The 22,745-nt window shown below is 53.3% G+C and overlaps 1 protein-coding gene across 1 annotated transcript; it reads left to right on the top strand.

Annotated features, from left to right (window-relative positions):
- Positions 1-5,778: 5,778 nt before the first annotated feature.
- On the top strand, positions 5,779-18,852 carry KCNK18 (potassium two pore domain channel subfamily K member 18). The gene is made up of 3 exons (XM_077877041.1): positions 5,779-5,998; positions 8,643-8,771; positions 16,904-18,852. The coding sequence occupies exons 1-3, from the start codon at positions 5,779-5,781 to the stop codon at positions 17,698-17,700; spliced, it is 1,146 nt and encodes a 381-aa protein (XP_077733167.1). The 3' UTR covers positions 17,701-18,852.
- The last annotated feature ends 3,893 nt before the right edge of the window (positions 18,853-22,745 follow it).

Genomic DNA, 22,745 nt, shown 5'->3' with positions numbered 1-22,745 from the left:
TTGCTGCATCCCAAAGATTTTGAACGGTTGTATCTTCATTCTCATTAGTTTCCATGAATCTTTTTAATTCTTCCTTAATTTCCTGGTTGACCCTTTTATCTTTTAGCAGGATGGTCCTTAACCTCCATGTGTTTGAGGTCCTTCCAAACTTCTTGTTGTGATTTAGTTCTAATTTCAAGGCATTATGGTCCGAGAATATGCAGGGGACAATCCCAATCTTTTGGTATCGGTTCAGACCCGATTTGTGACCCAATATGTGGTCTATTCTGGAGAAAGTTCCATGTGCGCTTGAGAAGAATGTGTATTCAGTTGAGTTTGGATGTAAAGTTCTGTAGATATCTGTGAAATCCATCTGGTCCAGTGTATCATTTAAAGCTCTCGTTTCTTTGGAGATGTTTTGCTTAGAAGACCTATCGAGTATAGAAAGAGCTAGATTGAAGTCACCAAGTATAAGTGTATTATTATCTAAGTATTTCTTCACTTTGGTTAATAATTGATTTATATATTTGGCAGCTCCCACATTCGGAGCATATATATTGAGGATTGTTAAGTCCTCTTGTTGAATAGATCCTTTAAGTATGATATAGTGTCCCTCTTCATCTCTCACTACAGTCTTTGGGGTAAGTTTTAGTTTATCTGATATAAGGATGGCTACCCCTGCTTTCTTTTGAGGACCATTCGAATGGTAAATGGTTCTCCAACCTTTTATTTTCAGGCTGTAGGTGTCCTTCTGTCTAAAATGAGTCTCTTGTAGACAGCAAATAGATGGGTCCTGCTTTTTTATCCAGTCTGAAACCCTGCGCCTTTTGATGGGGTCATTAAGCCCGTTCACGTTCAGAGTTACTATTGAGAGATATGAGTTTAGTGTCATCATGATATCTATTCAGTCTTTGTTTTTGTGGACTGTTCCACTGAACTTCTTCTTAAAGGGGAATTTTAAGAGGCCCCCTTAAAATTTCTTGCAGAGCTGGTTTGGAGGTCACATATTCTTTTAGTTGCTGCCTGTCTTGGAAGCTCTTTATCTCTCCTTCCATTTTGAATGAGAGCCTTGCTGGATAAAGTATTCTTGGTTGCATGTTCTTCTCATTTAGGACCCTGAATATATCCTGCCAGCCCTTTCTGGCCTGCCAGGTCTCTGTGGAGAGGTCTGCTGTTACCCTAATACTCCTCCCCATAAAAGTCAGGGATTTCTTGTCTGTTGCTGCTTTAAGGATCTTCTCTTTATCTTTGGAATTTGCAAGCTTCACAATTAAATGTCGAGGTGTTGAACGGTTTTTATTGATTTTAGGGGGGGATCTCTCTATTTCCTGGATCTGAATGCCTGTTTCCCTTCCCAGATTAGGAAAGTTTTCAGCTAGAATTTGTTCAAATACATATTCTGGCCCTCTGTCCCTTTCGGCGCCCTCGGGAACCCCAATTAAACGTAGGTTTTTCTTCCTCAGGCTGTCGTTTATTTCCCTTAATCTATCTTCATGGTCTTTTAATTGTTTGTCTCTTTTTTCCTCAGTTTCCCTCTTTGCTATCAACTTGTCTTCTAGGTCACTCACTCGTTCTTCCACCTCGTTAACCCTCGTCGTTAGGACTTCTAGTTTGGATTGCATCTCATTCAATTGATTTTTAATTTCTGCCTGATTAGCTCTAAATTCTGCAGTCATGAAGTCTCTTGAGTCCTTTATACTTTTTTCTAGAGCCACCAGTAGCTGTATAATAGTGCTTCTGAATTGGCTTTCTGACATTGAATTGTAATCCAGATTTTGTAACTCTGTGGGAGAGAGGACTGTTTCTGATTCTTTCTTTTGAGGTGAGGTTTTCCTTCTAGTCATTTTGCTCAGTGCAGAGTGACCAAAAGCAAGTTGTATTGGGAAAAAGAGAAAAAGAGAGGAGAGAAAGAAGGAAAGAAAAGAGAAAGAGAAAAAAAAGGGGAAGAAAAAGAAAAAAAAAAAGAAGAAGAAAAAGAGAAAGAAAAAGAAAGGAGAAAAAAAGGGGGTGGGGGAAGGAAACAAATCAAAAAGCAAAACAAAACAAAAACAAAAACAAAAACAAACAAACAAAAAAAGAACCACCGGGGGGTATCTTCTGATTCTGTGTACTTTAAGTCCCTTGGCTTCTCCTGGAAGTTGTCCGTCTAGCTGGTGTTCTGGGGGAGGGGCCTGTTGTGCTGATTTTCAGGTGTTAGCAGTTGGGGGAGCTGCTGTGCCCCTGCCTGGTGCAGGGCTCAGTGGGGGTTGTTTACCCCGTGAGGCCGCAGGAGGAACAGCCCCAGTGGCGGGGCAGCTCTGGAAACCTGGATTCAGCTCCGGCAGGAACTCCGTCTGCAGGGCCTGGAGGCTCCGGGGCGGGGCCGCTGATGTGCTCAGCTGGGGCAGGAGCGTCCTTGCTGTCCTGGGCCCTCCCGGCCTCTGCCTGTCCCGGGGGAGGCGGGATCCTGGGCTGTGTCCCGGCGCCCTGTGCTCCGGAGCCTGCGCTGTTGGATTCGCGCTCCCGGGCCGCGCAGCCCCCTCCGCGGAGCTGCCGCCCAAGCCCCTCCGAGCTGCTCCTGGAACCGCGCAGCCCCCTCTGCACTGAGCCTCTTCCTCTGCCCGAGCCCCTCCGAGCTGCTCCCGGGGCCGCGCAGCCCCCTCCGCGGAGCCGCCGCCCGAGCCCCTTCAGCTGCTCCGGGTCCCGCCGGGTCCCCTGTGCGCGCTGCAGCCCTTAGGGAGCTCGGCGCACTCTCCTGGACGCACAGTTGCTGTTACTGTCCCCGGGAGCCCGAGGGCATCCTCGCCCTCCTGGGTCCTGCTCCAACTCCCCACGAGCCCCTTTCCGCCCGGGAAGGTCGGTGCAGCTCCTGCTCCTCCGGGACGGGGCTCTCCTGTCCTGGGGACACTCGCCCCGGCCTCAGCCCGGCTCCTCGCGGGGCCCCTCCCCCTTGGAGGCCTTTGTTCCTTTATTTCTTTTTCCCCCCCGTCTTCCTACCTTGATAGAAGCGCGAACTCTTCTCACTGTTGCATTCCAGGTGTTCTCTCTTTAATTCTCAGGCCGAATTCATAGATTTTCAGGATGATTGGAAGGTTTTCTAGGTAATTTGGTGGAGGCAGGTGATTTGGAGACCCTACTCTTCCGCCGTCTTGCTCCTCCTATTTTAAAACTTATATAGAGGGACGCCTGGGGTCTCGGGATCAAGTCCTACATTGGACTTCCTGCATGGGGCCTGCTTCTCCCTCTGCCTATGTCTCTGCCTCTCTCTCTCTCTCTCTCTATCATGAATAAATAAATAAATTCTTAAAACTTAAAACATATATAAAGGCCTTTAAATAGCTCAAGCAGTCTTGAAAAAGAAGAATAAGGTAGAAGGAATCACTATACCTGATATTAAGACCTACTACATAGCTATAGTAATCAGATAGTGTGGTATTAGTGGAAGGATAGACACATTGATCAATGGACCAGAATAAGGAACCCAGAAGCAGATTTACATAAATTTGCTCAACAGATTTCTCATAAAGGAGAAAAAATGGAGTGAAGATAGACTTCCCAATAAGTGGCACTGGAGCGATTGGATATATGTAAAAAAAAAAAAAATGACCTAAATGTCACACCTTGCTGCAAAAATTAACTCAAATGGACCACAGGGTTAAATATAAAAACTGTAAAACTTTTAGAAGAAAATCGAAGAGAATCTTGGGGATCTAGGGCTAGGAAAAGAATTCTTAAACTTGCCCACATCTAGATACATATGTAAAGGTAGGTGTGGGGATGCAGAACAGTTGGCTTGTTCTTGGCTTGGAGATTTTGTCATTCTTCAGGGAAGTAAAGAAACAGTGAAGCATTGGTTGCTTTTTATTTCAAACTGAAAATTGCATGATCATATTCATTTACTCTCTCCCATCCCCATAAGTCTGGCCTCTGTAGAGGTCCTGATCCCCAAGGGCAACACATTCACAGAAAACCTAGTAAGGGTCCCCTTGTACTACACCCTATGGTTGTTCCCTGGGCACTTTAGGATCTTCATATTCAGAAGCCAGAAAGCAAGAAAAGGGGTGATCATCTTGTCGAGGGTAATTACCTTATCAACAGAAGGAGGTAGGGCTGCTTTCATACATGGGGGCTGGAAGGAATAAGAGTGGAACTCAGGTGACCCACTTGGGCACTTCTTGGTACTTCTTACTCAACTGTGTCTATGAATGAAAAAAACATAGGCAACTCCGACCTGAAAAAGATAAGGTTACCATGGACTCAGACTGCGCCCCTCCCACCCCGCCAGGAATGAGGATTTGGGTCATGCCATTGGGTAAGCCATTTATTGAGAGAATAAAAGGGTTGGCAGAGGGCAAGGAGGATTTAGAATGGGTAGTGAAGGAAGGGGATGATCAATATCCCCTTCAACCCCTCAGGGATGCGATCTCAGTTGCAGCCCTGAGACCAACTGTAGCAGAGGCTGTACGCTGTCCTACTAACCTCCTTTTTCTAAGTTTGCCTTCAGAGGATCGATGTAACCTCATGATAACCATCCAAACTTCTTGTCTTTATGTTTATTATTCCTCCAATGTTTTAAATGCCTGAACTGTTGCACTAGTCAACACCTTCGACCTGCACACCATTCCAGCTCACCACTGGGAGAGGTTTAACAGTTGGGGAGGCTTCCACCTTCAGGAAAGAGCTGTCTGTACACCATCTCCCCACCATTTGGGTATTGGTCAACCCAGTCCCAAATCTCTATCGTAGGGTGTGCTCTCTCAGGACACTTTTGGTGCCAACTACCTACAGGTTGGATCCTCTGCGAAACAGACATGGAGATATAAGGTAAGAACTGAAAAACCTTTACTGGGATGCAGGATGGGGCAGAGAAAGTCTTCAGTCCATGGTGCAGAGATGACAAAATCTCTGGCAGGCCAATGGGGAGTTCTGGAACAAAGATTGCAGGTTGGAGGAGTCCCTCGGGGTGGCTGCAGATATGGGGAAGCTCTTGTACCCCCACCTTGCTCAGTCATTGCAGAGGGCTTCCCAGAGAAGAGGGCCTGAAAGTTGAGGCCCACCTTGAAGAAATGAATAGCTAGAGGCTGTCGTGAACCGTGTTCCTTGAACACAGAGAATCCTTTTATGAAGGGAGATCTGAATTTGCACACAACCTCATGTCTGTCGCTGGGCATGTTTTTCTCATGGCAGAAACAGAGTCCAGGGGACAGTTCAATCGCCTGCTTTTGTCACATCTGCTAATAGCTGATTGGTTAGAGCAAATCATGTGGTCTAGCTCTGCCCACCTTAAGGCCATGGCAAGTGGGGGCAGGATGCTACAGGGGAGTGAGGAATTCGGACCAATAATTAGATCCATACAGGATAAAGGATGTAGACTGTAGGGCTCTGGCCATACCCCTTACTATTGTTACTACCAGTCCAAGAAACCAGATTTCACAAGCGACTCTTGGGAAGGACAACCGCTTGCCTAAAAACCAAAAATCAGATTTGGTACCTGGAAGTCAAAATTGCAGCTTCCTGATGGGAAAGGCCAAAGCACAAAGCAACCATCACGGCGTCTACCCAAAGCCCCTGCAGGGCAGCTCCCAGGCTGGCAGATCAATAGCAATTTGGGGTGCTGGGGGGCGCCATCTAAGTAACTGAACATGATGAGAACCGGCTGCTTCCCAGTCCTTGGGGAAGCACACGCACCATCCACTTAGTGCTGGAGCCTGGCCATTCTCTGGGCACTCCCATTCCTCCTCCTGTCCCTCCTCCTCCTGCTGCTGGGGCCCGCTCCTGCCTCTTCCACCAGTTCCTCCTGTGCTGAGCGCTCCTGGGAGGATGGAGGCTGAGGGGCCACCCCCGGGCAGGAGGTGCTTTCAGGAGGCCCTGGAGAAGCTTTTCCCTCGCCTCTGCTTCCTCTGCTCCCTGGTGACCTATGCGCTGCTGGGTGCTGCCCTCTTCTCGGCCATCGAGGGTGGCCAGAAATTGGGGCCAAACGACCCAGATTTTGAGGAGTTCTTGGAGGAGCTCTGTGGCATCTTGAAATGCAACAGAACAGGTAGGTGGCTCACCTGGGTGGGGCGGGCCCTTTCTCTGTGGGTGGAGGCAGCCCCCAGGGAGCAGAGGGCCATCTTGCAGGAGGCTGGTGAGGTTTGGGGGGTGTCTGGGAGCCTTCAGCTTGTATCCTCCTCATTCCTATGTGGGACCTTAGGCAAACAACTTCTCTCTGAGCCTCAGCCTTCTCCTCCGTAAAATAGGGAGAACAACAGCCTGCTAGTGTTGCTATGAAGAATGTAGGGAAAGCACTGAGCACCCAGTAAGTGCTCTGGAAGGACCAGAGCACTTCCCTTCCCTTTGCCTCAGCTCCCAGCCTCACCCAGACCAGCAGTCTCTGAGGAGGTTGGATTGCCGGAGATTTGGTGATGATGACTGGGGGACATGGGTGACCAGATTCGGGGTTGGGGGTTCCTAGGCTGGTCCTCTGGATTAGGCCTGCCTGGCCTCATGACTCATTTTATAGGAACTAGGATTCAAGGAACAATCAAACTGGGCTTGGGCCTTTGCTCCCCAATGGGCTGTGTGATCTAAGGCAGAGCTGTTACCCTCCCTGGACCTCAGTGTGCTGGACGGCGGGGGCCCGCAGTCTCAGGCCTGCCAATCATAGGGACTTGTGGGAAGCGGATAAAGGACATGAAGCCTCTTGAAAGGCACAAGCACTTTACCTAGGTCCTTACCATGTTTCATGTGTCTTTAGTCACTTATTTTTTTCCCAAGGCTCGCAAATCTGTACTTAACAGAGCAAAATAAAAATATAGAGAGTTAATAAAAGACAAAGGAAAAACAGACTCTACAAGTGAGGGGAAGGATGCCCCTGGTGTGACAGGTCCTCAGCTGGGCTGCTCATCGCTCCTCCCATGGGCCCAACCTTGCTTCTCAGGCAGCTTCTTTCAGTTGAGGCTGGCTGGTCACAGGAGGCCACTTATCTCCTCCTTGGAAGGTCCGACTCCTTCTCTCTGCATCTGTACCAGACAAACGTCTCCTTGGTGCCGACCCAGGAGAAGCCCTCTGCCATCACCACCACCACCACCACCACCAGGACTCTGAGCCATCCCGGCTCTGATGGCAACAAGTTCAGAGCTTCCCAAACCTGGCCACACATCAGAATCCTCCAGGGAGCTTGTCTGAAATACACATTTCCAGGCTCTTCTCCAAACCCTCTTAATCAAGATTTCTGGGGCTGTGTTAGGAATTTTATTTTTAAAGTTCCCCAGGTGATTCTGATGCACAGAACACTATGAGAATGCAGAGCTGATCCAAATCCATTTTTTTTAAAGATTTTATTTATTTATTCATGATAGACACACACAGAGAGAGAAGCAGAGACACAGGCAGAGGGAGAAGCAGGCTCCCCGCAGGGAGCCTGATGCGGGATTTGATCCCGGGACTCCAGGATCACGCCCTGGGCCAAAGGCAGGCACTAAACCACTGAGCCACCCAGGGATCCCTCCAACCCCATTTTGATTTTGTTTTTGTTTTTAAATAATGTCTACGCCCCACGTGGGGCTCGAACTCACAACTCTGAGATCAAGAGTTACATGCTCTTCTGAATGAGCCAGTCAGGTACCTCTCCAACCCCATTTTCTACTGATTTTTGTTGGAGATTAAGATGCTCAGTAGGTGCCAGGTCAGTAAGTGCAGACCCTGGGCCGAACAAGTTCATGCGATATCTCACTTAATCCTCACACCAACCAGAGGGGCCAGTATGAATTGACCCCTTTCACAGGTTAGGAAACAGAGGCTCCGGGAGTTAAGCAACTGGCCAAGGTCACAAACTACAAAGTGGAGCCAAGGATTCCACCCCAGGCTTTTGAACTCCAGAGCCCACTTTTCACCACCATGTCACGCTGCCTTCCTGATGGGGAAACAGGCTCAGAAAGAAGCATCTTGTCTATGGCTGCGGGAGCTACCCAGGGTCAGAGCTGGGTCTAGACTGAACTCCCAGGTCAGTGCCCATTCACATGAGCAGTGACCTCCCGCTGTGTGCCAGAGTCTCAGGATGGCTTCTGAGGTCCCAAAGCCCACTGGCCACCCAGGCCAACAGAATTATTTGGGACCTGCCCTGAGGAACCAGAGCCCCGATCCTGCTCTGTTGGCCCGGGGTCAGATGTTTTGAAAGCCAGGGCTTCCCAGAAATCCTCAGGCGCCTCGGTGCTCACATATCCCAGTATAAGTACCAAATTCCATCAGGCTTAATGACCTCCGGGAGTGGGTATGGTTTGTAACTATATAAGAGCTTACATTTCTTAAGGACCCATTTTGCTTTCAATTCTCAAGAACCCCAGTGGGGATGAGAGAGACTGAGCAAAAGCTAGAATGCCCCTTTGCAAAGTGAAAGACACAGAGGCCCAGAAATTTCAGAATGCGCCCCCTCCTAAGGCCGCACAGAGATTTTGTGGCTGAGCTTGAGGGGACCCCCGTGGGCCTCTCCTTTAGGTGCTCATCTCATGGGGGATGTGGCCTCATAATCCCTGCAGGCACCAAAGGCAGGACCTAAGGGGAGAGACATGCAAAAGCAGAGCCAGGTTTTGGCGTTGAGGGACACAAGGCAGGGGACGTGCTGGTCCCTGGGGAAGACCCCTGCACGCGGTGGGACCTGCCTTCAGCAAAGCCCTCTCCTTCACACTGGTCCTCTCTTTCCCCAGTTGAGGAAGGCAGGAAACAGGACCTCGGGACGTTGCTGCAGAAGGTGAAGCCCCACTGGGTTAGCAGTTTTTCAGACTGGTCCTTCCTGAGCTCGCTCTTTTTCTGCTGCACGGTGATCAGCACGGTGGGTAAGTCCAAGGGCAAGGGCGGGCTGGGAGAGAGACCTGCAGGAGAGAGAGGGAGGAGGGGGAGGCCGGGGCCCCTTGGTGGGGATGTGGAACGTTCGATTCACTTGGTCAGGCAATGGCGACGAAGTGCTGACCCTGCGCTGCGTCTGCTGTGCCGAGTGGCCACTGCTCCCTCCTAGGGGGATACGGCAGGGAGCAGGACTGCTGCTGGCTCCTAAGGGGGGAGCTCCTGCTGCTGGGAATTTGGGAAGCGTGCCGTCCTTGAGGTGGGTGCAGCCCCTTGCCCGGGTGTAGACCCCATTGAGCAAGGGGTAGGCTGCATTTCAGCCCCCTCTTGCCCCTTGGCTGAATGCTCTTGTATGAAACACCTCTTGCCAATGGCACCTGCCAACACAGGCTCTTGTGCAAGAGAGAAGTACTCAGGAAACCGAATGTGGTCAGCCTGTGATGTATCCCAGAGTATTGTGGGAGCACAGAGTAGGGGCAGCTGCCCCAGGCGTGGGGTGGTTCTTAAGTGGTAAGAACGTTGTAAGGGCTCCCTGGAGGGGTTGACAGCCATGCTGAGTCAGACAGGGAGAGCAGGAGTCACCGTGGGGGCCTGTGGGCATGAAGAGGACCCTCCAGGCCAAGAAGTCAGCATGGACAAAGACCCAGCAGCAAAAGGAATGGCAGGCATTGTAAGGAGGTTAATTAGGGGTGAAGAGAGGTGGGGGGGAGTGGAGGGCCCAGTCCTGGGGAGGCCTGCTAGCCGGGCTAAGGAGGCTGGTCTCATCCTGATGGCAGCGGGGAGTGTCTGGAGGGTTGTAAGCAAGGGAAGAACACGGTAGCTCAGCGTTCCAGAAAGATCACCCCAGCTGTAGTGTGGAGGTGGACCAGACAGGGGGAGACTGGCAGCACGGAGAGCAGTAGGGGGGGTTTGTGTGGCAGTCGACATGAGCACTGATGGCCATGGCCTCACCCAGGACAACGGTCATGAGGACGGAGAAGAGGGCTGGCCTGGAGGGAAGACTTGCAGGAAAGTCTGCAGTGGTTGGGCACCCGGGAGATGAGGAAAACACCACAGTCTTTGCTGGGCGGGCTCGGCAGGCCGCAGGGAGGGTGGTGGCGATGCTGGGCCTGGGGATGGAAGTGATGCTTCAGGGCCAGTCGAGGTCAAGGCTCCCATGGAGCTTCCAAGCGGAGATGCCCAGCACTGCTGGAAATGGGGGTCAGGGCTCAGGGCCATGGGCAGGGTTGGGGCGATGGGTTTCAGAGTCACCAGCATATAGATGGCAAGAGACTCCCAGGGAGTGGAGGTGAGCACGGGGGGGGGTGGGGGGGGGGTGGGGGGGGCGTGGTGTGGAGAGGGAGCACGGTGTGCCAGAGCAGGCCTGGGAGCACCAACAGTGATGTGAGGGAGGAGGAAGGGCTGCGGTGGTAACGGGAACTAACAGTTACTCCAGGGCTGTACCAAGCTGCCTCCTTTATTTTTTTATTTTAAAGATTATTTATTTATGTATTCGTGAGAGACACGGGGGTGGGGGGCGGGGGGCGAGAGACAGAGACACAGTCAGAGGGAGAAGCAGGCTCCATGCAGGGAGCCCGACGTGGGACTCAATCCCAGGACTCCAGGATCACGCCCTGGGCTGAAGGCGGCGGTAACCCGGGCTGGCCAAGCTGCCTCCCTGAAAGTTCACAGAGGTCTTATGAATCAGGTGGGGAGCCTGAGCCCAGAGAAGCGCTGCTGGGGGCCAAGGGCACGCAGTGAGTAGAGCTGGTGCCCACCTGAGACTCCGGATCCAGTGCTCTTTCCCCAAAGTAGCCTACCAGCCTTGCAGGTCTGGGTGTGCAGCAGGGACCCTGCCTGGTCTTGTGCAGGGAGCCCCAGGGAGAGCCTGCTGAGCCTGTGGGCAGGGGGTGCTCAGATTCCCAGGGAGTCCTTTGTCTGGCGGGAGTTGATGCCCCTGCCTGGAAGGAAAGGCACCTGGGGAGGAGGAGCCAGCCTTACTCCACTCCCTGCACTTCCTACATGTGTCTTCAGCCCCCAAACAAAGGAAAGATTCCTTATGTGCAAGTCATTGGCCCAGGGCAGTCCTTCCAGAGCCCAGGGTAGAGGGGACGGTGTGGGGCAGAGCTGCCCCCTACAGTGACCGATTGCTCATGTAAAGGGGGCCACAGACCCTCTTCTCGGTGGCCACACAAACCGTGGGCTTCTGGGTGACAGAGCAGAGAACAGATAGGAGAGAGGGGGGACGTGGCATGAGCAACAGCCTCTAGAGCTATGGGGCTGGGGCCGTCCGTGTCCCTGGGCCAGCATCTGAGGATGCTCTAGTAACTATCAGCCCCTGGCTTCCCTCTGCGATGGTACAGCAGGTGGGGCCAGGTCCGAGGGGCCATGCCAGGGCTGACAGGAGTCTCCCCTGCTGGGGACAGGGTCACAGGAGTGGAGGTGGCCACAGCTCAGGAGCTCCTGAGTCAGCATCCCCACCAGGAGCGTGGCCCATGGCTTAGCCCCTGCCTCTCTGGGCCAGTGAAAAGGCCTGGATCCCCATCTTCATTCAAGAGAGCACCAATTCCTGAGGCGGACAGGCCTACGAGGGTCACAGAGCTCCGGCTGTGGCTTGGATGCTCATGCTGAGGTTCCCTCACACTGTGTGTGTGTGTGTGTGTGTGTGTGTCTGGCCAGCTATGGACTCTGGAGGCTGGCCACCTTGGGTCGGCTATGTGACCGCCACGGAGCAATGTGGCCTGTCTGAGCCTCGCTCCTCATCTGTAACACCTCCCCGGCCTTCAGATCAGTGTGAGGGTAGATGTAAGAGGCAACCAGGATCCTCGCCGCTGCCGCTAGTGGAAAATCCAACCCAAGTGGCCCAAACTGTAGGGAAAACGTGTTCCTTCCTGGGTAAGAAATCCAGTGGGGATAGCTCTAGGGCTGGTCAATGTGCAGCTCAGCCATGGCACTGAGCATCAAGTTCCCTCCGTCCTGCTCAGCAGGGTACCAGTGTCCACTCCCATCTGGGTAGAACTGCATCTCATAGAGAGAGGCGGGGGCGGGGGGGGGGGGCTGGCCATCACCATCAGCAAAGAAACCCTTCCTAGAAACCTCCACCCCTAAGCCAGCCCTGGCAAGGGGATTAGATCGCCAGGATGACTTAGACCAATTGGATCCCTCTCTAAACCAGGTGGGGGAGCAATGGTACCCCAGGAGAGATGAAGGGAATGGTTGCTGGGGGTGCAACCAGTGTCTGTTGCAACAGGCTTCGCAAATGGGCACATGTTTGTGCCCCCACGTGGCTTCTTTCAGAGCCGGTCTCTCCCCCTACCTTGCCTCTCCAGCAGGGACTGGTAACGGGCAGGCAGCAAGATGTCCACTAGCTACTGGAGAACTGAGCGCTTGCCAGCATTGGGCATGGTGTCCACAGGCCTTATATGCATTATTTTACCTAATCCTCATGACACGACAACCCTACAGGGTAGGTGCTGTGACATTTAGCAGCAAGCTGAGGCTTCTGGAGAAGGAAGTCACTGCCAGCAAGGCAGAGGCAGGGCACAGCTGCCCTTTTCAGGGATACCCACACTCAATGGGACAATAGTCACGGTGAAGCGGCAGCCCCAAGGAAGATAGTGGAGGTGAGCAAAGGGGTTCAGTCTGTTTTCCTTTTCCTCAAGAACTTCAGGGGACTGATCTAATGCAGGCTTTCTCAGCTGCCACTGTGGGCATCTTGAGCCAGATGACTCTCCCCGGTAGGGGCTGTCCTGTGCATCGTAGGATGAGTAGCAGCATCCCTGGCCTCTACCCCCCAGAGGCTCCCACCTCTTCCCCTACTGTCTCCACATTGCTAAATGTCCCCTGGGGGGCAAACATTGCCCCCGTTGAAAACTGATCGAATGCTGTGGTCCCTCGACCCGTGGCATGAGCATCACCTGAGAACTTGTTAGAAATGAGAGTTAATTCTCAGGCCCCATCCTAGACCCACCGAGTCAGAAACTATGGATGTGGGGCCCGGGAATCTGTATTTAGCAAGTGCTCCAGGTGATGCTGGTGCAGGCTAAAGTCTACGAAGCACCGACCCGACGCGAGGGTTCTCAGCCCTGGCTGCACATTGCAATCATCTGGCTATTTTTTAAAAGCTCCCAAGCCTGGACCCTGTGGCAATCAAGTCAGAATCTCCAGGGACAGACCCAGGCTTCAGCATTTTTCAGAGCCCTCCAGGTGATTCTAATGGGAGTCCGGGCTGTGAACCACTGATCTAATGGAAACCCATTATCTTGGTTTAAATCCCAAGAAAACGATGCTACTATCAAATCAATTAGGACATCATGCCGTCCAGTAATTACAATGGAAGAGGATGTTGGGGAGGTTCTCCACTCTCTGTAATCAATAATAGTGTTTAAAGTGCTTCCTGCCCTAATCTCTGGGTCACCCTTAATGCGCCTGGTCTTGATGCTGATAAAGGGACACATGGCAGGCATGAGGTTGGTCAATCCCCAGTCATTTCCAACTGGGTCAATCTCTTTGGATTAGAAGGTAAAGGGCAAGGGGGCACCTGGGTGTGGTTCAGTCCATTAAAGCTTTGGACTCTTGATCTCAGCTCCGGTCTTGATCTCAGGGTCATGAGTTCAAGCCCCACACTGAGCTCCATGCTGGGCGTGGAGCCTACTTAAAAGAAAGGAAGTAAAGTGCATGGGCTATTAAATACAGCCTGAGTGGAGTGGACCATATTGGAATGTAAGAATACATTATAAGCAATGATAGGATTTTCCGTTATGCATTTCAGCGTTCAATAATTAGTACAGTTGATACAATTTCCTTCATAGGGGCCATGTGCTCTCTGAGATTTGCTTCCTCGATGCATTTTCTGGACTATAGCATATCCCCTGGACTCTAAACATGTTCCACCTAGAGGCAGCCACGTCTAATTTAAATCCACTAAACTCTCCTTTGCCAAGGAGGACACTGGGGTGGAACATGTATGGGCCAAGTCTTTTTTTTTTTTTTTTAAGATTTTATTTATTTATTTCATGAGAGACACACATGTTGGGGGGGTGCAGATAGAGGCAGAGGGAGAAGCAGGCTCCATGCAGGTAGCCTGACGTGGGACTCGATCCTGGGTCTCCAGGATCACGCCCTGGGCTGAAGGTGGTGCTAAACCGCTGAGCCACCTGGGCTGCCCAGGGCAAGTCTTTATTAAGGAGTGCACACCCTTGTCAGGGTGTGTTTGGGCTCTGTTATGCCAGATAGGTCACCTGACTTCTTGTTCCTTGTCCATTGAACATGTTAACAATGGTGGTTGCCGGCATTGGGATTTCACTAGGAAGGGGATTTTCACCCTACAAGGCACTTTATTCTAGAAATGTGATGTTCTTTTCCTTAAAATAGGTCTGACCCCAGGATCCAGTCCTGGAAGCTGAACGGTTTCTACTGTGGAGCTTCTCCTGACTGTCCTGGGGGTACATAAGAATCAGGGGGCTTATTCACCATCTAAAAAAGAAGGTGGTCCCCATCTATGAGCTCTTGTGGCTGCTGCTGACATCTAAGGACCGATGGCTCTGTGGGGCCCATGACCAGCTTTGGCACAGGAACCTTTGCTGACACCCAGGGCCCGGGCTCCACCAGGACTGTGGCCAGGCCTCTCTGCGCTCCTGTCTCCCCAGGAGAGGCTCCAGGTGCCCTCCTCCCTCACCTCCCCGGCTCCAGAGAATCTTCCCACACCTTCCTTCATGGCCACAGTGCCCACCTGCCCCGTTTGCCTGGGACTGCCAGTTTTAGCACAGAAAGTCGGGTGATCTGGGAAGCACGTCAGCTCCAGGCAAACTGGGCGGATGGCTATTCTCCCCCAAGGCCCAGCTCTGTTGTTCTCTTCTCCACCTTTTCCTGAAAGTCCCCACCCCTGCCTTCATCTCCTCAGTGCCTCTGGGCTCTCTCTGAAGCCTGGACAAGGCGCTGAGGCCTCCTTGGCAACCCCCTCTCCTTGAGGGGAGGGCCGGAGCTGCTGTAGGCCCTCAGGGAACAGGGAAGGGAAACAGAGGCATTTGGAATCCTTGCCTCTGTCTCAGCAAGTCCTGCCCCATGAAACAAACCTGGCTCGCTGATGGGAGGGTTAGCCAGTGTGGCCCCTATTCCTGACCCCTGGTGCATACACCTGTTGGATCCTCGCCACATCCTGCTGATGGTAGAAAGCTAAGGTCAAGGCCTTGCTTCCCTCTCAACTAGGAGTCCTAGAAGGCAGGACCTCTGCCTGTTTCTTGTTGTACCCCCAACCCCACCCACGAGTGCCTGGCATACAGTAGGTGCTCAATAATTGCGAATCCAGGACGGGTACCTTTGTTCTAGGAGCTCCAAGAACAGTCTGCTCCTTTATGTCCTGTTATTGGTCCCTGTCTGCCATAGCATAGTCGCTGGGGTGGTTATTTGATTCACATCTGCCTCTCCCACTACACCAGAAGCTCAGCGAGATGGGATAAGATACCACATCTGCTTCCCTCACCACTGTGTCCCCAGCGCATGCAGTAAGCGCTCAATATGCCCATGCGCTGTGAATGCACATTCTGCCACAGTATGGCGCCTCGTGGGATCAGCCAAGGGTGGCGTGGAGTGCTCTGGGCTGGATGCCAACTGATGAGACCCTTTGAGGTCCACAGCCCTCTCCCAGGACTCCGGTGAGGGTGGGCAACCTAGACACCTGCGTGCTCCTGGGACGCAGGGCCTGAGGCCAGAGTCTGCACAGGGGATTAGCGGTGGAGGAGGCTGGGGCTTAGCCAGCCTAGCAAGTGCCTTCAAATCAATTTACATAGTTGGCCTAGGGGTTTCCGTATTAATCATCTTGTATGACATCAAAAATTAAACACAGGCACTTAATACAAAAGCTTTTCCCTCATTTGGTTGAATTGACGGAGCTCGGTCTCTCCAGAAGATCCAGCTACCTGGGCTGCAGGGGTTGACGTCTCTCTGCCCCTGCCCTGCTGCTGACAGGAGGGACAGGGATGGGGTGATGGAAGGACGGAACCCCTGAAAAGCACAGAAGCCTCAGCCCAGCCCTCTCTTTGCTTGGCTGAGTGGTTCTTAAGGACTGCAACCTTCCACCCCCGTGGGTGCTCCTGGCCCCGTGGGGATCAATGCTGGCGTGGCCGCTGGGTGGTTCTCGGGGTTTGACTGCCAACTTCACTCTTTATCACTGAGTGCTCTTGGCCGGGGTGCTTCATTTCTCCGAGCCTCAGGTTCCCCACCTGTGAATGGTGGTAACCATGCCTGCCTATGCACGTTGGTTGATGCCAGCCCACGGTAAGTGCTACCGGCAGCTGCTTTCAGCTCCTGAGGGCAGGGACGCCAACACTGATCAGCTGCCCACTCTGGGTCAGGCCCGGGTCTCATGTAGTCCTTCCAGCTGGTCAATATACAAAGCAGGGATTGCCATCCCTATTTTACAGACAAGAAACTTGAAAATGTGAGCCAAAGTCAGGTAACGTTCTAGTAAATGGCAGGGCTGGGATTCGAACTCAGGTTCGTAAGATTGCAGATGCTGGGATCCCGACCACTTCACTAGCATTTGCGAACGTTTTCATCCAATCTCAGCCGCAGTGGCTCTGAGGGCAGCAATTGTTTCATTCCTTCCATCCTTCTACAATCCCTCACGCTATGCACACTGCTGTCCACTGTTGCCACATACTGACAGCCCGTTCCGTAGGAACCAATAAACCAAGGAGGCCAGACGTCCCGGGGAGGACAAGGGTGGCTTCTTAAAAACAGGTGCCTTCGTGGAGGATGGAGGCGGACGTGGGTACGATGGCAAAGCCGTCCACAGCCTCTCCCCTGTAGCCATCCTGTCATGTGGATGCTTAGCAATTTTTCAGCAAAATGAAAAGCGATCAGCTCACTCCCAGCCATGCTTGTCCCCTGCCAAGGACATCTTGGGTCAAAGATCTGGCTATGAGCTGCTCCTTATCCTAAAGAGAAGCCGAGTTTCGCCTCCCACTCCCCCCACCAAAGCGAGCGCAATGCCAGATGGCAGATGAATGCTTTAAGATGAATATTTTCAAACACATTGTGTAAACCGTCCTACCAAGGAGGCGAAATGCCAGAGGGTCTCTTTCCAGCTTCTGGGGGGAAGGGGAAGAGCAGACACCACAATCCTGGGCTCTGTCCTCTTTTTCAGGTTACGGCCACATCTATCCTGTCACCAGGCTCGGCAAATACTTGTGCATGCTCTACGCCCTCTTCGGCATCCCCCTGATGTTCCTAGTCCTCACGGACATGGGTGACATCCTGGCCACCATCCTGTCCACGTCTTACAATCGGTTCCAAAAGCTGCCATTGTTCCCGCCTCACCTCCGTGAGTGGTGCTGTCGCTTGCTCTGCAGAAGGCCGGCCACCAAGCCCGTGGCCAAAGCTGTCCCGAGGATCGTCATAGATGCCCAAGAGCTTCCGGACGTCAAACCCGGCAGGTGTCCCTCGGCCCCGGGTGGCAACGCGGATCTGTTCGAGAGACTCCTTGCACGGGAGAAGCAGAACACGCTGCAACCGCCCCCGCAGGCCGTGCAGAGGAGTAACTCGTGTCCCGAGCTCGTGTCGGGGAGACTCTCCTACTCGATCATCAGCAACCTGGACGAGGTGGGACGGCAGGTGGAGAAGCTGGACGTCCCCCTCCCGGTCATCACCCTCCTTGTGTTCGCCTACATTTCCTGTGCAGCGGCCATCCTCCCCATGTGGGAGACGCAGCTGAACTTCGAGAACGCCTTCTATTTCTGCTTTGTCACACTGACCACCATTGGGTTCGGGGATACCGTTCTCAAACACCCCCACTTCTTCTTGTTCTTCTCCATTTACATCATCATTGGGATGGAGATCGTGTGCATCGCTTTCAAGCTGGTGCAGAACAGGCTGCTTCACCTCTACAAAAATCTCATGCTGTTCTTTGCAAAAGGGCTATTTTACCACCCTGTTAAAAAGTGAAATCTCCACCCTCTCCTGAGTGGCAGATGCCAGCTGAGCTGGTTTCCTCGCCTCGCCTTTTGGGGGCCAGGGTCGTTGGAACTGGTGACCCCGCCACCTGTCACCTGAGACCTTGGGGCTTAGAGATAAATCCTGCATGAAGGCTAATTTGGGTCTCGAGGCCCTGCAGAAACGTGGCCAATGCCTTTCGTATCAAGACATGAGACAAAAACTTTCACCATCCTCCAAAGCCCCATTAGTTGCCCTGTCTTCATTTTTGAAAAGCCCCACCTTATGTGGATGAAGCCACCCTATGGATGTCACAGCTTTTCTTGAGTTACGAGAAAAAAAATTACCTTTGCTTTTGCGATGTGCAGTTGCAGCTGGATTAAAATCTTCCCGAGAGGCTCCCTGTTCACCCCAGATGAAGCAGAGCTAGTCTGAACAACCTCTTTTCTTGAATGACTTCATGAACTTCTGCAAGGTTGGCCCAGGCCCAGGCCACGCTAAACACACGGAGGCCACGGTGGGATTGTCACCTGTGTTCACAGGGGCCTGGGGCATCTCGACCCCCGATTCTGTGTAGACCAGTGTTCTCGCTAAAGTGGCTCAGGACTGGCACCTCCCGAATGAGTAGGCATGTGCAAATGTTGATGCCTGGGTAGGTGGTGGGTACGGGAAAGGGTTGGCGCTCAGTGGGGGGATGTGCTCCTCGGCCGTTTCTGACCGAGTCGGCACGTGAATGAGCTGGTCTGTGTGGCGGATGCTGTCCATGCCCCACTCCCAGGCCCTGGGACTCCAGCTTCTTGCCCGAGGACTGTCCTCTGTCACTAAAGCATGGGCATGTGCAGAGCAGGCTAGATGTGCCAAGGGGTTAGTGCTCCTGGGAGCACCCCTCCATCAACAACTGACAGGACGAAGTAGATGGATGGTGCCCAACTGCTGGCCCCTCCCATGGGCTGACTCTGGGTCATGTTCAGCACTGTCTCCCCGAGGTCTCCAGTGGAAGAGAGCCTCAGTTGCTCATCAGCATCCCCTGTCTTGGCCTCCTTCATCTTGGTCTCATTTCCCCATTTCTCTTGAGATCACCCCCAAATGACCCACTAGCACACAAATCCTTGTCTCAGAGTCACTCCTAGGAACCCCAGCCGGGGAGAGGATGTAACAAGTCAGTGTGTGAACATGCACGGAGTGGTCCAAGAGTCTTCCTATTTCTTCGGTCGGTTATAAGAAATGTCTTATTGGAGAGAATCAAAGTTTCTGGAAGGCTTCTTTGAGGGAATCTCGGAAATGGTGAACTTTACTCCAGGGTATAGCACAAAAAAATCACAAAAACCAATTAAAAGTGTTGGGAGGTTCCAATTAGAAAGGAAAGAAAGCAACTATCTTTTGAAGCTTCTCTGTTCTGCCTTAGGTTCAGGTCACCGCCAAGGGCCAGCTCTCACAGGGGTCTGGGGTCTTCTTTTCTGGATCTTTCCTCCTCCTCCTCACAACTCTTAGGCTCCTGCCCCTTCAACTCTTTAAGACCTACCTCAGGAAAGAGAATTGACGAGGCGTAAGCAAGAAACACTGAGAGGCATAAAGCACTGAAAGTGGGATTTCAGCCAGCAGCCACCAGGACTAGGGGTTTTGTGGGGTTTCTTGGCATCCCTGAAATCACAGCGGCCCAGGTGCAGCAAAGCCCCTTGAACCCAAAGGTCAATCCAGTGAGAACCACTCAAGAGCTCACAACGGGACCTCAGGGCTATTCAAGGTTCATTCAATTCTACAAACATTCATGGAGTGATTGCTGCTTTCCTCTCAAAGAGGATTCCAAACATGAATCAGGTACATGCTCAGAAGCACGGAGGTAATCACAGGTGGTTTCGAATCTCTCGGCCACGCCCTTCTGGCCAAGTCGGGCTCTCAGGCAAACATGCAGTTTGTCAGGCGTATGTATTACGCAAATTAAGTGTCATGATCATTTGCATATTGCACTTGCTCCAGGGTGTTCTTCTGTAGTTCTGGGGAAATGGCCCAGCATGCCTCCCTGCTCATCATCTCTTGAACGTATGCACCCCATATTCCAGCCACTTTGGGCTATTAACTTCTGCGTCCCCAGGTAGAAATGTGAATCTATTCCTCTAAAGCTTTGCTTGGGGGTTCTCAACCTCACCTGTACACCACTACCCAAGGGGCTTTGAAGAATTTACATGTCTCTCTCCCCTCTCCAGGGCATTCAGTCATGGGTGTGGGTGCTGGCTGGGTGAGTATTGGGTATTGGGGTGATCCAAGCGTGTGGTCAAAGTTGAGAACCAAGGCACTTCTCCCTTGGCCCGAATGCCCTTCTCCCTTCTAGGATAGATGACGACTTATCTTCACGGTTCAGCCCACATGGTACCTCCTCCGGGTCGTGACCCTTGACTCCTGGGAGTGGTCACCACTGTCTCCCCCATGCTCCCGCTGCACCCACTGTCCTCCCTTCCTTTGTTACAGTGCTGTAGTTGGGCCCTCTCCAAACTCGGGTCTGCCCTGCTAAATGATTGTGTCTTTTTCCATCAACGTTGTTCTTTAGATTTTGTTTTGTTTTGCTTTATGTTATCTTACTTTTTAAGTAGGCTCCATGCCTAATGTGGAGCCCAGTGCAGGACCTGAACTCAAGACCCTGAGATCAAGACCTGAGCTGAGATCAAAAGTCAGATGCTTAACTGGCTGAGCCCCCACGGCACCCCTCATCATCACTGTTCTAGCTCCTTTGTAGTCCCCCCAGCCCCAACCTGCAGCACCTGCCAGGGCAGGACTTAGGTGCACACAAATGCCAAGGAGGGCAGCCACCACTTCCTGCACACCTACCACATCCAGGCCCTGAGCCGAGTCCTCAGGTGCACCATCTTATCTAATGCTGCCTGTAGCGCTGAGAGAATGGTGCCCATTTTACAGGTGAGGAAGCTGAGGCCCACTAAGTAGAGTGTAACTAGCTTAGAGACTCACTGGTAGTAAGTGGCAAAGCCTGGATTTGTCTGACTCTAAGTGGTTCTCAGTGGACCACCTGCATCAGCATCCCCTGGGAACTTGTTGGAAATTCAGATTCTCAGGCTCCATCCACGACCTCCTGGATCAAAATGCTGGAAAGCCAGCTCAGCGGTGTTTTAACAAGCCCTCCAGAGGATTCCGATGCTGGATTCTCGAGCTCGAAAGCCACGGCTCTAACTGCTGTATCTGCAGCCTCCCTGAGAGTCACTAGTCAGTGGAGACAATCACCTGGACGGAGGCAGGACACTGAAGGAGTAGACCCTCTGGCCAGGAAGGCCTCCTGCAGACTGGAACGGACCCTGTTCCCAAAAGAACGAACACTCTGTCTTCTCCAAACTCAGAGTGTATGCCCTGGGGATGAGGGAGGCGCTTCCTGCCTGGCCCCCTGGGCCTGGCCTGGGGGTTCATGATCAAAGTCCCCCCCGCAGCACTCAAATCTCTAAAGAGGTCTGCAGGGTCTCAGCTTGGCCAGGTTGGCCTGGGGCATGAGGGGACTTGGAAGTGGCCCAGAAGCTCATGGATTGGAGGCAGAAGGGCCTATTCTGGCGATCACCTGCTGCATCTCCCCCTCAGGGGACAGGACCTCCAGGTGCAGACACATGGCTTGTCACTGACCTCCTGGTCCCCCCTCCTGGGGACCACAGCCTTTGGTGGGTGGGGCTGGCCCAGCGGCTGGGGAGGTCGCCTTGTGCAGGTTAGATTCCCCTCCTCTCTTTTTTTTTTTTAAACAGAGGGAGAACCTAAAGTTCTGTGCTAGCACGTTGAGCAGTTCTCTGGAGGTGACCCGGCCACAGGTCAAAGATGGGCCAAGGTCAAGGATGAAGGAAGCGCTCGGCGAGGCCCAAGCCCCGCGGAGAGAGCGAGCGCTGCCCAGGGAAGGGCAAGCGTCCTGGTCCTGGCCGGTGCTGCCAGCTGGGGCCGGACTCCGGAGCTCCCTGGGGTGGGGTGGGGGGACCCAACGGGGACTCGCCCCGCCGGGACACGAGGTCCGAGTCGGGCCGGGCCCGCGCTCCCCAGAGCGGCCAGCAGGTGGCGCCACCAGACCGCTCGGGCCCCGCGCGGGAGGCCGGCAGGTGGCGCGGCCGCGGCTCCGCGGCTCCGGGAGGGACTGGCGGCGCCCCGGGCTCCCTTCCTGGGCCTGTGTCCTCGGACTTCTGGCGTCGCCGCGGTCCCCAAGGAGGAGGCTCCTCGCCTGGCCCGCCGCCGCGGACGTCGGGGGAGGCAGGACCTGAACCCTTGTCCTGGGAGCAGCCGTCCAGACCGGGCGCTTTGGACTCGTGTCCTGGCCTTGACCCCCGGGAGGGGCGCCAAGGGCCACCGTCCCTGTCCCCTGCTCCAAGCTCAGGGCAGGGCGGGAAATGTCAGCACTGGAGTCCTGGCCACTTGGCAGGTGGTATCCTGTGCATAATCCCACCCCTAGCCCCTTCACCCCGACCTTCTTCCCCATCCACCAGCCTCACCCCGGAGAGCAGGGCCCCCAGCTGACCCTCCCAAGCTGCGGGAAAGGCCCTTGGAAGCGTCCACAGTGTGCAGACGCCCTGTCCCACCCGAAGTCCTCCAGGTTGGAGGCTCTGTGAGTGGTGCCCAAGAATGGCTGCGTTGTTGGCCTTGCGTGTTTTCTGTTTCCAGCTCCGCTGTCAGGTAATTCTCCCCTGGTGGCCTTGAGAATACTGTCCTTAGGGAGGGGGGCCAGGGCCGGGCAAGCCCCCATTGGAAGAGGCTCGCGGAGGGCCTCTGGATGGGCCCCTGGGAAAGGTCAGGAGACCTGCCCTCGTGCTGGTTCCGGCTGTTACTCCGCTCTGCTGAGTGGTCCAGACGACTGCAGCCTGCTTCTGGGTCCCTTGGAAGAGATAAGTGGTCAGGATAGCTCCTGCGGTCCTGCTTCCAGGTGCGAGTGCCCTGCCTTGTCACCAAAAGAGAAGCTGTTGCTTTGATGGGCGGGAAGTGGGAGTGAGCTGGTGTCCTGGGACACAGACTGGCTTGTGGCCTGCTGGATGCGTTGTTCTGACCTGGGCCTCAGCTGCTGCTTCTTCTTCTTCTTCTTCTTCTTCTTC

This window comes from Canis aureus, chromosome 29 (genome assembly GCF_053574225.1).
Source record: "Canis aureus isolate CA01 chromosome 29, VMU_Caureus_v.1.0, whole genome shotgun sequence".
Taxonomy (NCBI): Eukaryota; Metazoa; Chordata; class Mammalia; order Carnivora; family Canidae; genus Canis; species Canis aureus.
This window is presented reverse-complemented; position numbering and strand designations above follow the sequence as displayed.

Coding starts and splice junctions, on each gene's coding strand:
- KCNK18 (XM_077877041.1), top strand. CDS start 5,779: ATGGAGGCTGAGGGGCCACCCCCGGGCAGGAGGTGCTTTCAGGAGGCC. Junction 5,999..8,642: donor CTTGAAATGCAACAGAACAG/GTAGGTGGCTCA, acceptor CTCTTTCCCCAG/TTGAGGAAGGCAGGAAACAG. Junction 8,772..16,903: donor CACGGTGATCAGCACGGTGG/GTAAGTCCAAGG, acceptor CCTCTTTTTCAG/GTTACGGCCACATCTATCCT.